The sequence below is a fragment of the Ranitomeya variabilis genome, chromosome 4 (genome assembly GCF_051348905.1).
Source record: "Ranitomeya variabilis isolate aRanVar5 chromosome 4, aRanVar5.hap1, whole genome shotgun sequence".
Lineage (NCBI taxonomy): Eukaryota > Metazoa > Chordata > Amphibia > Anura > Dendrobatidae > Ranitomeya > Ranitomeya variabilis.
In genome coordinates, this window is record NC_135235.1 from 497,537,170 (window position 1) to 497,555,857 (window position 18,688).

At 45.9% G+C, this 18,688-nt stretch overlaps 1 protein-coding gene across 3 annotated transcripts in view; it reads right to left on the reverse strand.

Annotated features, from left to right (window-relative positions):
* EZH1 (enhancer of zeste 1 polycomb repressive complex 2 subunit) overlaps nt 1-16,217 on the reverse strand; it is a 118,458-nt gene extending 102,241 nt beyond the window's left edge. The window contains exons 1-3 of one of the 3 annotated variants that reach the window (XM_077252004.1): nt 16,178-16,217; nt 6,373-6,473; nt 386-506 (exon numbers count right to left, since the gene is read on the reverse strand). In XM_077252004.1, the coding sequence (XP_077108119.1) occupies nt 386-506; nt 6,373-6,416 (165 nt within the window). In that variant the 5' untranslated portion in view covers nt 6,417-6,473; nt 16,178-16,217. Of the gene's footprint in view, nt 1-385; nt 507-6,372; nt 6,474-15,511; nt 15,694-16,177 lie in introns of those variants that run through there. The other 2 variants (XM_077252005.1, XM_077252003.1) reach the window with 2 other exon arrangements.
* Between the last annotated feature and the right edge of the window lie 2,471 nt (nt 16,218-18,688).

Below are 18,688 nucleotides of genomic sequence, written 5' to 3' on the forward strand. Positions count from 1 at the left end.
TGCTAAAAAGAAAAAACAAAAAAAAAAACACGTCGGAAGTCTATAGGTCCTCTACAGCCTATGAGCCATGCATTAGAGAGAAGCTAAAGAATTAGGTTCAGAAGGACTTTTGTCACCTTTTTACTTGGTGAATATCAAATGTAAGGAACAAAATACTGCAATCTGGGACTTGATTGCAGATTCTGTTGTAGACTGGACAAATGACATATTGCTACATAATGATCATAATTTAGGGCGAAAAAGATGAAAGTCGTTCCCACTTTCATTAGAAAAAGAAAAAGAAAAGGATGGTAGGGAAATTTAAATTTCTATGTCCATATCAAATTTTATTTAATAGCATAGCTTATTTAAGGACAGACTATAATTCGCCATCTCTTGCACTCACCCCGGCCCCCTGGTTGACCTGTAACCTCTTCAGCTGCTGCAGACGCATATACTCAAGGCGCACCTTCTTCTTCCAATACAGGAGAGATTTATTACACTGTGAGTTAGGAGGCTCCATTGGGCTAGATGGAAAAATGAAAAGTTTTACTCCCGATACTACATAAGGATGATACACAACAGCATTATAGGACACAGTTGGGTAGGTTTTCTATTCAATACTGTAATGCTTTTGTCCATGATAAAAGAGTTCTCCAAGCATACGATAGTCATAACCTATTTCGAATATCTGATCTGCGGTACTTGGCAGCAGCTGCTACACAATGAATGGAGCTGTGCAGTGCAGCTCTATACAATCTTTATATCCGGTCATCGTCAGATTGGCATTGACAGACTGACCTTTGATAAGGATAGATCATCAATACCCTTTGCCTTGAAGTAAAAAGCCATCAGGTAAAGGTCAGTCGCTGACTTGTTGATCTGTCAGGTTAGGGTGCTGCTGGGTAGCAAGTACAGTGTGAGGTTGAGAAGCTAGAAAGAAGTGCATCGTCACACCCCAATGTACTTCCAGAAAAACCTTCAAAAGAGCTTTATCTGACTGACCTGGTTTCCAGGTTCTCTCTGTCACTGCTAATAAACTAGAGGGCGATGAAACAACCTTTTAAGCCCTCTGAGATAATTTAAGCTAACGTTTACATAAGAGTATTTCAAAGTCTGTATACAAACCATAATGCATGGACTGATAGCGAAGCCTCATAACTCTGGGTAGAGAGAACCACAGTCAGTCCAGTTATTGGGGCCCGTGTATGGACTGAACTATGCTCCTGTGAACCCAGCCATAAATGCACCCTTAGTAACTTTTTAAAGACATCTCATGTGCATATGCCATAACAATACAGGTTCTGCCTGAGGTGTTAGGCTTCTTTCACACTAGCGTCGGGCCGAGGTTACCGACGCTAGCGTTGTATACGCCGCACAACGGGGGCAGCGGATGCATTTTTCCAGCGCATCCGCCGCCCCATTGTGAGGTGCGGGGAGGTGGGGGCGGAGTTCCGGCCGCGCATGCGCGGTCCGAAAAAGCGGACCGTCGGCAGCAAAAAACGTTACATGTAGCTTTTTTTGTGCCGACGGTCCGCCAAAGCACAACGCATCCGTCGCACGACGGATGCGACGTGTGGCAATCCGTCGCAATGCGTCGCGTAATGTTAGTCAATGGAGAAAAAACGCATCCTGCAAGCACTGTTGCAGGATGCTTTTTTTCTGCAAAACGACGCATTGTGACGGATTGCAGTTAACCCTAGTGTGAAAGTAGCCTAAGGGTACCGTCACACAGTACCATTTACATCGCTACGACGGCACGATTCGTGACGTCGTAGCATCGTATGATTATCGCTCCAGCGTCGTAGACTGCGGTCACACGTTGCAATCACGGCGCTGGAGCGATGCCGAAGTCCCCGGGTAACCAGGGTAAACATCGGGTTACTAAGCGCAGGGCCGCGCTTAGTAACCCGATGTTTACCCTGGTTACCAGCGTAAACGTAAAAAAAACCAAACAGTACATACTTACATTCCGGTGTCTGCCCTCCGGCGTTCTGCTTCTCTCCACTGTGTAAGCGCCATAGCCGGAAAGCACAGCGGTGACGTCAGACGTCACCGCTGTGCTCGCTTTCCGGCTGGCAGGCGCTCACAGTGCAGAGAAGCTGAGACGCCGGAGGACAGACACCGGAATGTGAGTATGTACTGTTTGTTTTTTTTTACTTTTACGCTGGTAACCAGGGTAAACATCGGGTTACTAAGCGCGGCCCTGCGCTTAGTTACCCGATGTTTACCCTGGTTACCAGCGAACGCATCGCTGGATCGCTGTCACACACAACGATCCAGCGATGACAGCGGGAGATCCAGCGACGAAAGAAAGTTCCAAACGATCTGCTACGACGTACGATTCTCAGCAGGGTCCCTGATCGCTGCTGCGTGTCAGACACTGCGATATCGTAACGATATCGCTAGAACGTCACGGATCGTACCGTCGTAGCGATCAAAATGGCACTGTGTGACAGTACCCTAAGACTTATTGAAAGTTTCAAAGTCAACATATAACAAACTTAGTAATGATTCAGTACCATGGACAGAGTACAAGAGCATCATATATGAGGGAAAAGATTGTAATTAACCATATTAGGCAAGTATTGGCTAAATGTATGAAGGTCACTGCATCAGACCTAAGGACTCCTTTGGGGTTTGGACCATTAGACTCCCTTTAAGAATCCAATTTATTCTTTTGTTGCTGCTAATAGCTAAACAGCACAATATTGTACCAATTTGTCTGTAATATAAATTCTTCACATATATCCTCTACTATCATGTGAAATGTGCACATTGTAGATTCAGACTTAAGGAAGCAAAACCTAAAAAAAAACCAAACATATGTGGAAGCAAGGATTAAAGAAACATGTGTTAAATCAGATTCCTCAAATTAACCCCATTTTAATCTGATAACATGTTTATCCCCCCCCCCTTCACATTTATCAGATAGTCAACTGAAATGGCTTTCAATGAAAAAGTATGCCTCATGAAGAGTTAATTTGTGGAGTCATTGCAAACCTTCAAAGAGTGTTTTTGACCATCAAGTGTGTTTTGCACAGTCAGTGTTGGTACACAGCTCCATCCATTGCTTAGCCCTTTTCCACAACTGTTCTAAGCCAGAATATGGCAAGAATCACTCAATAAATGAAAAGAACCAAAGTCCGTATTCACTTTAAGACATGAAGGTCAATCTTGAAAATTACTACAACCTTTAAAGTATCCTCAAGTGCTGTCATGAAAACTATCAATTGTTATGACGAAACTGGCTTTCATGAGGATCACCCCATGAAAAACAAACACCAAGAATTACCTTTACAGCAGAGGATAAGTTCATCAGGGTTATCAAACTTCACAAAAGTGCACACCAAACTTTCATCAGCTTCTTTATAATCCTTAAGCTCCTTACTGGCTATGAGGCAACTTCAAGAACACATGGGTAAAAGTCCATCCATAAATTCAAAGCTTTGTTGTAGATCGTGCCATTAAAAATTGATTCAGAGCCATAGATTGGTTAGGCAAAAATGCCACCAGGCGACTCATTTTAAATTACATGAGTTATTTTGCACAGTGGACAAACCTATAATAAAAAGTTTTGATTTTATGGATCTTCTGGACTGCTAATGTGTTTATCAGTTACCGGCCTCATAAAACACAAATGGACATCACCTCAGATAACAGCCCTCATAATTGTTGCACAGATATCAAGTAGTAGACACACCCAAACACAAACTTTCCAGGGGACACTATGAGAAGCAGTCCTTTATGGTTGAATTGCTGCAAAAAAGTCACTACTGGAGTAGAACAAAAAAGAGAGACTTCTTTGGGCCACGCAACATAAGGACTAAACACTAGATCACTGGAAATCTGTACTGTGCTCAGATTAGACAAAATGTGAGATTTTTTGTACCATCCACCATGTGTTTGTGAGATGCAGAAAAGGCGATCTGGTGGTTTCTACAGATGACATGAACACCATCAAACATGGAGGGAGAAATGTGATGGTGCTTTTCTGGTGACACCGATGATGATATATTCCACATACAAGCTTGGGGATTTTGTTTATTGTAGCCCAAGTAGGGTTCAGTAGGGCTAAACCTCTATCCCGGCCGTCCTGAGTGGATCCATCAGGATTGATATACTCCCTGGACTTGACTGATATCTTCTAATGGGTGAGATCACTCCATTTATTTTCCTTCTTCCAATGTTATAAGGTTTGGGGTTGTCTCACCCTAATTGTGTTTATCTACAGATATCTACTTTAATTTACTATTGCCCACAATATTGGGCCATAGGCTTGAAAAAAAAAATTGTATGTAGGACCATGGTCATTGTGTTTTTAAAAAAATCTGTGATATTAATAGTCGTATCTACTCATATCTCTTAGGCTACTTTCACACTAGCGTCGGGCTCGGCCCGTCGCTGTGCGTCGGGCCGACGTTCCCGACGCTAGCGTTGTCTCCGCCGCACAACGGGGGCAGCGGATGCATTTTTCCAGCGCATCCGCTGCCCCATTGTGAGGTGCGGGGAAGTGCGGGGAGGTGGGGGCGGAGTTCCGGCCACGCATGCGCGGTCGGAAAAAGCGGACCGTCGTGAGCAAAAAACGTTACATGTAGCGTTTTTTGCTCCCGACGGTCCGCCACTGCACGTTATGTTAATCAATGGTGAAAAAACGCATCCTGCAAACACTTTTGCAGGATGCGTTTTTTCGGCAAAACGACGCATTGTGACGGAATGCAGTTAACGCTAGTGTGAAAGTAGCCTTAGTCTTTATAAAGTAGTTTGGTGCGGTTGATCCAGTTATTATAGAGAGGCAGAACTGGATTGTTTTTATGCTGTATGTCACATTGACGCCTTGATAGCCAAGTTGTGCAGTCACCACAGTGTCCATTATATACAGTATTACTTGTCAGATGACATGGCCTACAGAATCACCCGACCTCAACTGAAATTTGATGCAGCCAACAAGTGTTCAGCACCTCTGGGAACTCTTTAAAGGTATGAGCATGATGCGTTTTTAAGATACCAGCGTACTCACATATTTTTTGAAGCAGAAGACACTTCAGGACACCCGTCGGTGGTGTTTTCCCTGGAGGGTCTCTTCAGACGTCTTTTGCAGTGGCTTTGTCGCTTTTTTTTTTTTAATTACTGACCTGTCTGTGTTTTGATTGACAGCTCAGCCGTCCAGTCTGAGACTGCGAGGTTCTGAGCAGATTTCTGGTGTTCCCTGTCCCACGTGATTGCCCAGCTGCATATCTGGGCTGCCAGCACCAGATCTCTACCAGACGTACATTCAGCTCTGTGTGGTTTGGCATCTGCTTGTGGAACTTTTTGCTTCCTGAACTTGGACCTCGTTCTGACCATCTGCTTTGTCTAGACCCTTTGCGGTGAACCGCTTTCTTCCTGGTATTCTGACCTCGGTTTGTTACCCAGCCACCCCGCTGTCTCTTCCCTCTGTCTATGATGTACCCCCATGGATTTTGACTCCTTGACTACCCTGACTTTTGGCTTGTCCGTGAGAAGTGACTCAGCATTTCACTTTGGGGCTGTTGGAAAGCCATTGCAGGTGGCTGCCTTGACGGAGCTGCTTGAGCGAGTGCAAAGTGTGTTCAAAGGTGGCATCAGAGTAAAAGAATAAGGAAAACCACTGAAAGAACAGGTGTGTCCAAACTCTTGACCAGTACTCTAAGTATTACAAGTTTAGATCTAATTTCTTCCATTATAATGCAGCCTTTATGGACTGCACAGCTCTCCTGTTCTCAAAAAGGTGAGTGTTGGAAAACTAAGTGAGCAGACCTGTCTATATGCCTCCTTCGATTGAAAAACACTGCATATGGAAAGAGCAATTTTTCACTTGGTAGAGTCTGACAAATCTGGTCACATGCCCCTCGATCAGCAACCATTTTGAGGACAGTAGTTCTGTGCATTCGGTGAGGAAGACTGAACTAAGCGTAGGTGGAGACACTGTAACGCTAAGGCTACGTTCACATTTGCATTGTTGGGCGCAGCGTCGTCGACGGATACCGACGCATGTGTCATGCACCCCTATCTTTAACATGGGGGGCGCATGGACATGCGCCGGTATGCGTTGTAATGCGTTTTACGACGCATGCGTCATATTGACGCACAAGACAGGGCGCAGAGGACGCTACTTGTAGCGTTTTCCCTGCGCCGAAATTCCTGATCTTTACTATCTTATGACAACGCATGTGTCGCAAAACGCTGCGTTGTGTACATGCGTTGTTGGTTGCGTCGCCGATGCTGCGCCCAACAACGCAAATGTGAACGTAGCTTAATATATTACTAAGGGCCACAAAATCATGTCCTAAACTAAACAAAGTGGATAACCCCTTTAAATGTAAGCTAGGAAATGCTGCAGTGTGGTCACGTATACATGATATCCATTTGTACCTTGGTAAGGAGCTGGTGGAGTCCTTGACGGTGACAGATCTCATTTTAAACAGCAAATTCTTCCTAAATCAAACAGAAGGTGAAGTTTTTCTAGGAGAATCCTGAAAATAAAGTTATGAAACAAGATGACGCATAATCAAACAAACCAATAATGATAAAAGTAATAATATATAGTAGAATATTGTTGCCTTATCTTCTTCTCTATACAACTACACTAAAAGAACAAATTAGTGCAGAATGTCCAATGCAAAAAAACCACATCTGCATGCAGATGACAGTTCCAGCGCAGGCTCTCTTCCTCCATATGTTTATGAGTAGTGATGAGCGATTGTGCTCAGACAACACGTTATCCGAGCACGATTGTGTGCTAACCGAGTGACTTCGGCGTGCTCGAAAAATATGTTCGAGTTCCCGAGCCTGTGTGTCTCCTAACAAACAGTCAATCCCTGCATGCATTGCGGCTGTCAAACAGCCGCGAGACATGCAGGCGCAGGGACTCGAACATATTTTTCAAACATGCCGAAGTCACTCGATGAGCACCCGAGCATGCTTGGATAACACCTTATCTGAGCACGTTCGCTCATCACTATTGATGGCATATAAGAAGGGGCTGGCTGTCTAGCTTTGTTCATTAGCAAAGTCAGCCCCCTTATTCTGAATAAGCCACAACAAAGATAAATGCTAGCTTGGTTAGTGAACAAAGCCAGATGTCCAGCCCTGCATATATGTCACTGACAAAGTGAGCAGGAGGAAGCTCCCTGCCACCGAAATCTGTGCCAGAACTCCACGCCTTAGAGTAGACACTCTAACCATCAGGAACTACACAAGAAGTGAAATACAAAGATCCAAAAAAGTTTTCCACATTTAATTATATTAGTTTCCCTAATTTACGTTGGAAACCATTTATTGTTACCAGATAAACTCTTTCCAAATGGGTAAAAAGGATGTGAGTGATAAACCTCTAAAGACTTCACTGATTCAGTGTAGACGACCTCTAAATAAAGCACATTTCATTTTGGGTTACAAATTCATTAGACTGAGGACCATTTTCTTGGGTGTAAGGTGTATATAAAAAGGGGTGAGCATATGTCCATAAAAAAAAAAAAAAAATTGGGTCAAGCAAAATTTTTGGTTCAATGGGCCCGTTGCATCAAAGCTTTCACAACAAAGTCTGGCATAAAAGATTTAAAAAGTCACAAAACGTAAGCACAACTTGGAATTGTGCTTATCATTTCGACAGTTGGGAGTCTTCACTCCAGTTTTTCACAGTTCCACCAAAATGGGAGCAGTTGAGGTGGGACGGAGGCGTTGCCACAGTCTTCATTAAATTCATGATGTTGCGTCAGAATTCACTACGCCACAAGTCTTACTCCAGAAGGGACTTGACTAAGATTTGTGGATGGCGCAAAGAGATATACACAACTGTTCATGAATCGGGTGTGTCGGACGAGCTGTGTACACCTCTATCCATTTTCAGCTGTAGTAAAATTTGTGGCATATCCAACACCACTGCTTGCCATTAATTTACCCCAGCTCTGCCAATCTTATTGGGGTTGGGACAAACTGGCAGGAAAAGAGGTCGCAAAATTTTGGCACAACTCCAAGTTGCGCTTACATTTTGCAACATTTCAAAGCTTTTATGCCGGAATTCTGGAGTGAAAGCGTTGATACATCGTGCCCATAAAGTTGTCTATACCAGTAGCTGGCTGGATTGGGGAACCCCTGGACTAAGGTTTCAACATTTGGAATGCTAATATCTCAATTGTGAGATGTCAATAAGGTCTCTAAGGGGCAAAATGGCAGACATTTGGTCGGCATGGCAATAGGAGGTTTCTACGGACACTGACATGGCGGCAATAGGATTTTACAGTCCACGTTTATTTTTAACCCCTTAATGACCACCGATACGTCTTTTAACGGTGGCAGTTAAGGGGCCTTATTCCGCAGCACCGCTTTTTAACAGCGCTAAGAAATAAGTGTATAGCACCCCCCAGCGTTGGAAAATCTCTGAGGTCTCGGTTACAGGGGGTAGCTGAGAGCCCGGAGAACATGATTCGTGTGTTTACTGTCCCCTGTCACGTGATCGCCGTTATTCACTGAATGACGGAGATGATAAAAAAAGTACAGTTTTCCATTCATTTCTCTCTCCTCTGATATGATCTAGCATGCCAGAAGAGAGATAAATGGGGTCCCCCAAGCCCTCTCGGTACCTCCGCCATCCCTGGATCCTCCGTCCTCTGGCCCTCCATGCCACCTTGCTGGAAGAAAATGGTGGGCGCATGCGCAGTGCGCCCATAGAGATCGGCCGGTACTCAGCAACAATAGGAGATTTTTCCTATTGGTTCATTTTGATCACTGTGATAGGGGTCTATCACAGTGATCAAAATAATAAAAAAAAAAAAATAGTAAATCAACCTCTCCGTTGTCACCCCCTTAGCTAGGAAAAAAATTAATAAAATAATTGTTTTATTTTTTCTATTCTTTGCAGTTGGGGTTAGGGCTGTGGTTAGGGTTGGAGTTAGAATTGGGGGGGTTTCCACTGTTTTGGCACATCAGGGGTCTCCAAATGTGACATGGTGCCAGCCATCGATTCAAGCAAATTTTCAAAAAGTCTAACGGTGTTCACTTCCTTCTGCCATGTGCCCAAACAGTGGATTTTCCCCACATATGAGGTATCTATGTACTCAAAAGAATTTGCAAAACAAATTTTGTGGTCCATTTTCTCCTGATACCCTTGTGAAAACAAAATGTTTGGGTCTGAAGTACATGATTTGTGAAAAAAGTTAAATGTTAATTTTTTCTTTCCACATTGCTTTAGTTCTCATGTACTACATGAAGGGTTAATAAACTTCTTGAATGTGTTTTTGCGCACCTTGAGGGGTGCAGTTTTTAGAATGGTGTCACTTTTGGGTATTTCCTGTCATCTAGACCCCTCAATGTCACTTCAAATGTGAGGTGATCCCTAAAAAAAAATGGTTTTGAAAAAGGAGAAATAACTGGTCAACTTTTAACCCTTCAACTTCATAGTAAAAAAAAGTTATGTTTCCAAAATTGTGCTGATGTAAAGTTGACAATGTGGGAAATCTTAGTTATTAACCATTTTGTGACCCCGAAAATTTCAAAATTGAACATTTTTGCCAAACTTCTGTTTTTTTCATAAACGCACGCATGTCTTATCGAAGAAATGTTACCACTAACACGAAGTAGAATATGTCACAAAAAACAGTCTCAGAATCTCAGGGATCCGTTGAAGCGTTCCAGAGTTATAATCTCATAAAGTGACAGTGGTCAGGATTGTAAAAATTGGCTTGGTCATTAAGGTCCAAATTAATCGGTCACTAAAGGGGTAAGAGCTGTTTGTGCATTGTAAGGTAGTAATATTTTGAAGACTGAACCTGAAGTAAAAAAGTAATCAGCTATGGTAGAAGAGTAGTCAGTGTGTGGCCCTGGTGTCCACATTAATTACTGTAGTATGTTGGAGACTTCATTATATACTGGAGACTGTAATAGGGACACAGTGAAAAGGAATACATCAAATGAATAAACATAACTTATTGCTCCAAAAATGAGGAAATGTGGCATTCTTTTGAAGGTCATCAAGAGAACGCCAAGAGTGTGCAAAGCAGTCACCAAAGCAAAAGGTGGCTACTTTGAAGAACCGAGAATATAAGACACAATTCCATTTGTTTCACACTTTAAATGAGGTGTGTCCAAACTTTTGTTCTGTACTGTATATATATATATACATATATATATATATATATATATATATATATATATATATATACATACATATATATATATATATATATATATATATATATATATACATACATATATATACATACATATATATATATATATATATATATATATATATATACACACACATACACACACATATATATTTTCCATATTTATTCAGAGGGGGGTCCTCCCTCCTCACTGTATACACACAGAGGTGGTCCTCACTCATCAATGTATAAACACAGAGGTGGTCCTCCCTCATCACTGTTTATATACACACATTGGTGGTCCTCCCTTATCACTATACACACATTGGTGGTCCTCCCTTATCACTATACACACAGGTGGTCCACCCTCATCACTGTATATATACACACAGAGGTGGTCCTCACTCATCAATGTGTACACACAGAGGTGGTCCTCCCTCATCACTGTTTATATACACACATTGGTGGTCCTCCCTCATCACTATACACACGGGTGGTCCTCCCTCATCACTGTATATATACACACAGAGGTGGTCCTCCCTCATCACTGTTTATATACACACACACAGGGGGTCCTCCCTCATGACTGTATACTCACAGAGGTGGTCCTCCCTCATCACTGTATATATACACACATTGGTGGTCCTCCCTCATCACTGTACAGAAGTGGTCCTCCCTCATCACTGTACACACACACAGGTGGTCCTCCCTCATCACTGTACACACACACACACACACACACACAGGTGGTCCTCCCTCATCACTGTATATATACACACATTGGTGGTCCTCCCTCATCACTGTACACAGAGGTGGTCCTCCCTCATCACTGTATATATACACACATTGGTGGTCCTCCCTCATCACTGTACACAGAGGTGGTCCTCCCTCGTCACTGTATATATACACACATTGGTGGTCCTCCCTCATCACTGTACAGAGGTGGTCCTCCCTCATCACTGTACACACACACACACACACACAGGTGGTCCTCCCTCATGACTGTATACTCACAGAGGTGGTCCTCCCTCATCACTGTATATATACACACATTGGTGGTCCTCCCTCATCACTGTACACAGAGGTGGTCCTCCCTCATCACTGTATATATACACACATTGGTGGTCCTCCCTCATCACTGTACACACACACACACACACACACAGGTGGTCCTCCCTCATCACTGTATATATACACACATTGGTGGTCCTCCCTCATCACTGTACAGAGGTGGTCCTCCCTCATCACTGTACACACACACACAGGTGGTCCTCCCTCATCACTGTATATATACACACATTGGTGGTCCTCCCTCATCACTGTACAGAGGTGGTCCTCCCTCATCACTGTACGTACACACACACACACACACACACACACACACGCAGGTGGTCCTCCCTCATGACTGTATACTCACAGAGGTGGTCCTCCCTCATCACTGTATATATACACACATTGGTGGTCCTCCCTCATCACTGTACACAGAGGTGGTCCTCCCTCATCACTGTACACACACACACACACACACACACACAGGTCGTCCTCCCTCATCACTGTATATATACACACATTGGTGGTCCTCCCTCATCACTGTACACACACACACAGGTGGTCCTCCCTCATCACTGTATATATACACACATTGGTGGTCCTCCCTCATCACTGTACAGAAGTGGTCCTCCCTCATCACTGTACACACACACACACACACAGGTGGTCCTCCCTCATCACTGTATATATACACACATTGGTGGTCCTCCCTCGTCACTGTATATATACACACATTGGTGGTCCTCCCTCATCACTGTACAGAGGTGGTCCTCCCTCATCACTGTACACACACACACACACACACAGGTGGTCCTCCCTCATGACTGTATACTCACAGAGGTGGTCCTCCCTCATCACTGTATATATACACACATTGGTGGTCCTCCCTCATCACTGTACACAGAGGTGGTCCTCCCTCATCACTGTATATATACACACATTGGTGGTCCTCCCTCATCACTGTACACACACACACACACACACACACACAGGTGGTCCTCCCTCATCACTGTATATATACACACATTGGTGGTCCTCCCTCATCACTGTACAGAGGTGGTCCTCCCTCATCACTGTACACACACACACAGGTGGTCCTCCCTCATCACTGTATATATACACACATTGGTGGTCCTCCCTCATCACTGTACAGAGGTGGTCCTCCCTCATCACTGTACGTACACACACACACACACACACACACACGCAGGTGGTCCTCCCTCATGACTGTATACTCACAGAGGTGGTCCTCCCTCATCACTGTATATATACACACATTGGTGGTCCTCCCTCATCACTGTACACAGAGGTGGTCCTCCCTCATCACTGTACACACACACACACACACACACACACAGGTCGTCCTCCCTCATCACTGTATATATACACACATTGGTGGTCCTCCCTCATCACTGTACACACACACACAGGTGGTCCTCCCTCATCACTGTATATATACACACATTGGTGGTCCTCCCTCATCACTGTACAGAAGTGGTCCTCCCTCATCACTGTACACACACACACAGGTCGTCCTCCCTCATCACTGTATATATACACACATTGGTGGTCCTCACTCATCACTGTACACACACACACAGGTGGTCCTCCCTCATCACTGTATATATACACACATTGGTGGTCCTCCCTCATCACTGTACACAGAGGTGGTCCTCCCTCATCACTGTACACACACACACACACACACACACACACACACAGGTGGTCCTCCCTCATCACTGTATATATACACACATTGGTGGTCCTCCCTCATCACTGTACAGAGGTGGTCCTCCCTCATCACTGTACACACACACAGGTGGTCCTCCCTCATGACTGTATACTCACAGAGGTGGTCCTCCCTCATCACTGTATATATACACACATTGGTGGTCCTCCCTCATCACTGTATATATACACACATTGGTGGTCCTCCCTCATCACTGTATATATACACACATTGGTGGTCCTCACTCATCACTGTACACAGAGATGGTCCTCCCTCATCACTGTATATATACACACATTGGTGGTCCTCACTCATCACTGTACACAGAGGTGGTCCTCCCTCATCACTGTATATATACACACATTGATGGTCCTCCCTCATCACTGTACACAGAGGTGGTCCTCCCTCATCACTGTATATATACACACATTGGTGGTCCTCACTCATCACTGTACACAGAGGTGGTCCTCCCTCATCACTGTATATATACACACATTGGTGGTCCTCCCTCATCACTGTACACAGAGGTGGTCCTCCCTCATCACTGTATATATACACACATTGATGGTCCTCACTCATCACTGTACACAGAGGTGGTCCTCCCTCATCACTGTATATATACACACATTGGTGGTCCTCCCTCATCACTGTACACACACACACACACACACAGGTGGTCCTCCCTCATGACTGTATACTCACAGAGGTGGTCCTCCCTCATCACTGTACACAGAGGTGGTCCTCCCTCATCACTGTATATATATACACACACATTGGTGGTCCTCCCTCATCACTGTACACACACACACACGTGGTCCTCCCTCATGACTGTATACTCACAGAGGTGGTCCTCCCTCATCACTGTATATATACACACATTGGTGGTCCTCCCTCATCACTGTACACAGAGGTGGTCCTCCCTCATCACTGTATATATACACACATTGGTGGTCCTCCCTCATCACTGTACACGGAGGTGGTCCTCCCTCATCACTGTATATATACACACATTGGTGGTCCTCCCTCATCACTGTACAGAAGTGGTCCTCCCTCATCACTGTACACACACACACACACACACAGGTGGTCCTCCCTCATCACTGTATATATACACACATTGGTGGTCCTCCCTCATCACTGTACAGAGGTGGTCCTCCCTCATCACTGTACACACACACACAGGTGGTCCTCCCTCATCACTGTATATATACACACATTGGTGGTCCTCCCTCATCACTGTACAGAGGTGGTCCTCCCTCATCACTGTACGTACACACACACACACACACGCAGGTGGTCCTCCCTCATCACTGTATATATACACACATTGGTGGTCCTCCCTCATCACTGTACAGAGGTGGTCCTCCCTCATCACTGTACACACACACACACACAGGTGGTCCTCCCTCATGACTGTATACTCACAGAGGTGGTCCTCCCTCATCACTGTATATATACACACATTGGTGGTCCTCCCTCATCACTGTATATATACACACATTGGTGGTCCTCCCTCATCACTGTATATATACACACATTGGTGGTCCTCCCTCATCACTGTATATATACACACATTGGTGGTCCTCACTCATCACTGTACACAGAGATGGTCCTCCCTCATCACTGTATATATACACACATTGGTGGTCCTCACTCATCACTGTACACAGAGGTGGTCCTCCCTCATCACTGTATATATACACACATTGGTGGTCCTCCCTCATCACTGTACACAGAGGTGGTCCTCCCTCATCACTGTACACACACACACACACAGGTGGTCCTCCCTCATCACTGTATATATACACACATTGGTGGTCCTCCCTCATCACTGTACACACACACACACAGGTGGTCCTCCCTCATCACTGTATATATACACACATTGGTGGTCCTCCCTCATCACTGTACAGAGGTGGTCCTCCCTCATCACTGTACACACACACACACACACACAGGTGGTCCTCCCTCATGACTGTATACTCACAGAGGTGGTCCTCCCTCATCACTGTATATATACACACATTGGTGGTCCTCCCTCATCACTGTATATATACACACATTGGTGGTCCTCCCTCATCACTGTATATATACACACATTGGTGGTCCTCCCTCATCACTGTATATATACACACATTGGTGGTCCTCACTCATCACTGTACACAGAGATGGTCCTCCCTCATCACTGTATATATACACACATTGGTGGTCCTCACTCATCACTGTACACAGAGGTGGTCCTCCCTCATCACTGTATATATACACACATTGATGGTCCTCCCTCATCACTGTACACAGAGGTGGTCCTCCCTCATCACTGTATATATACACACATTGGTGGTCCTCACTCATCACTGTACACAGAGGTGGTCCTCCCTCATCAGTGTATATATACACACATTGGTGGTCCTCCCTCATCACTGTACACAGAGGTGGTCCTCCCTCATCACTGTATATATACACACATTGGTGGTCCTCCCTCACCACTGTACACAGAGGTGGTCCGGGCTTTCATGCACATGAGGAGGGTCCTCCCCTGTCAGGTATCTGCACACTGCGCACTCGGTGCAGTCTCCTGTTGCTACGTGCAGCCGCTCAGTACCTCCTCTTCCTCGGCACGGCTCACCTTCCCTACGGCGTTCATGCTCTGCTCCTGCACGCTGTCAGGCTCCCCCAGGCACGGCCGCCATGTTGCCTTATTCCTAGCTGCGCGCTTGTCAAGCACTGGAGCTCAGTGACAGCAGAAGACATCTTACTGGGGGACCATGGACTAGCGGCGCATAGAGGGTGGTTAGACCAGCGTGGCCAATCAGAAAGTTGAGACTATGAAGTGGGTGGGGTCATCTTAACTAATAGGCGGAGTTAGTAAGTCACAACAACTAGTATGAGAATCCGGAAGTTTGCGTTCCACGACTCACTTCAAGGTTTTGCGCAGGAGAATTTGACAGCTGTTTTTCTGCCATTTAAACAAGATGGAGAACGGTTTCCATAGTGATTACGAAAAATTACTATTCACTGCAGTAAAGTATTATTTCCCCGAATCATTACGTGTTGCTGCAGAATTTAGACATTCTTGTCTCCCCTGCACAAAGAACCAGCAAGCACCATGGACTGTATACAGTAGCGTAGCTACTGGGGGGGCAGAGGGGGCCGTCGCCCCGGGCCCTGTCACATGAAGGGGCCCACCGGGAGCAAGGGCAGAACACCGCATAGGAGCAGAGCAGTATAATGTCTGCTCCCGTCTGACAAGCTGCAGTCTCCCTCCTGCAGTGAATGGTTTCGCCCATCTGACCTGATCATGAAGCTTTTCCGGCTGCAGTTTTCTTCTTCACTCTGTGCACGCTGGGATTGGCTCAGGCACACTGGGTCCTAGTGCCCACCATTTTGCATTTCACCTAGACACTTCCTGGTCCTGCCTGCAAACTTTATCAGTGGGGATGGAACATTTTAGGTTTATTAAATTCAGGGATGTCACTGTGAGACCGTTGGGGTATTGTGGGCGCTGAAAGTGGGTGAGGGGGGACAGGGTACTGGGGGGTGAATGTGAGACCATGGGGGTATTGTGGGGGAGGGGAGACAGAACACTGGGGGGGGGGGGGTGAATGTAAGACCATTTGGGTGCTGTGAGGGGAGAAGGTGGGTGAGGTGGGACAGGGCACTGAGGGGTGGATGTGAGATGATGGGGGTATTGGGGCTGAAGTGTGGGGGGAGGGGGGGACAGGTCACTGGGGGCTGAATATTATAATGTTTTGTTCTGATATTATATGTACTCCATCACAGGTAATATTTGCTGTCTGGGGAGGCTGGAGATGGGGGGGGGGGTAGGGGGCTTTTGATACGTACCACCTGGGTCTTTTATGAGTATTAGTATATGAAGCCCCCATACAGTAACCAAGAGCTGCATCACATTTACAGCACCACTCCAGCATTATTTTAATTTCATTGCTGGAGCGGTGCTGACAATCCCTGTCCCCTGCCCCCTGTCTGATACTCACCTTCTGGCGTTTTCATCTGTTTTTGTCTCAGCTCGGCTCCGTCTCCTGCAGTTTGTGACCTGTCCGAGGCTCCAGTGTATCATGGAGCAGCGCAGAGGTCACTAATCAGTGTGAGTCTGTGGGAGCCTCGTTCTGGCCTCTTTCTCGCTCTTAGGCTATGTGCACACATTGCGGATTGGCCGCTGCGGATCTGCAGCAGTTTTCCATCTGGTTTACAGTGCCATTTAAACCTATGGAAAACCAAATCCGCAGTGCCCATGATGCAGAAAATACCGCACAGAAATGCTGCGCTTTATTTTCTGCAGCATGTCAATTCTGTTTGCGGATTCTGCAGCATTTTACACCTGCTCCTGTATAGGATTCTGCAGGTAGTAAAACGTGAAATCTGCACAAAAAAACACAGGAAATCCGCAGTAAATCCGCACAAATCCGCAACAAGTGCACATAGCCTCATAGTCTTACATTGAGCGCTTGTGACATAGCTTCTAACTTCTGGCCTGTTAGAAGCTGCGCTCACAAGTTTGAGCAGCGGCACTGCAGCAGTGCCACAAAATAGTGAATACGCCGAAGGATGAGTAAATGACCAGGGCTTCCAAATCATTACAGGGAGCTGTGAGCCCATCATACTGTGTATACGGGAGCTGCGGGCCCATCATACTGTGTATACGGGAGCTGCGGGCCCATCATACTGTGTATAAGGGAGCTGCAGGCCCATCATACTATGTATAAGGGAGCTGCAGGCCCATCATACTGTGTATACGGGAGCTGCAGGCCAATCATACTATGTATAAGGGAGCTGCGGGTCCATCATACTGTGTATAAGGGAGCTGCGGGCCCATCATACTGTGTATAAGGAAGCTACGGGCCCATCATACTGTGTATACGGGAGCTGCGGGCCCATCATACTGTGTATATGGGTGCTGCGGGCCAATCATACTATGTATAAGGGAGCTGCGGGTCCATCATACTGTGTATAAGGGAGCTGCGGGTCCATCATACTGTGTATAAGGGAGCTGCGGGTCCATCATACTGTGTATACGGGAGCTGCGGGCCCATCATACTGTGTATACGGGAGCTGCGGGCCCATCATACTGTGTATACGGGAGCTGCGGGTCAATCATACTATGTATAAGGGAGCTGCGGGTCCATCATACTGTGTATAAGGGAGCTGCGGGTCCATCATACTGTGTATAAGGGAGCTGCGGGTCCATCATACTGTGTATACGGGAGCTGCGGGCCCATCATACTGTGTATACGGGAGCTGCGGGCCCATCATACTGTGTATACGGGAGCTGCGGGTCAATCATACTATGTATAAGGAAGCTGTGGGCCCATCATACTGTGTACAGGTGAACTGTGAGGGATATCATACTGTTTGACGGGAGCTGCCGGCCCATCATACTGTGTATAAGGAAGCTGTGGGCCCATCATACTGTGTATAAGGGAGCTGCAGGCCCATCATACTGTGTATAAGGAAGCTGTGGGCCCATCATACTGTGTACAGGGGAACTGTGGGGGACATCATACTGTTTGACGGGAGCTGCAGGCCCATCATACTGTGTATACGGGAGCTGCAGGCCCATCATACTGTGTATAAGGGAGCTGCAGGCCCATCATACTGTGTATAAGGAAGCTGTGGGCCCATCATACTGTGTACAGGTGAACTGTGAGGGATATCATACTGTTTGACGGGAGCTGCCGGCCCATCATACTGTGTATAAGGAAGCTGTGGGCCCATCATACTGTGTATAAGGGAGCTGCAGGCCCATCATACTGTGTATAAGGAAGCTGTGGGCCCATCATACTGT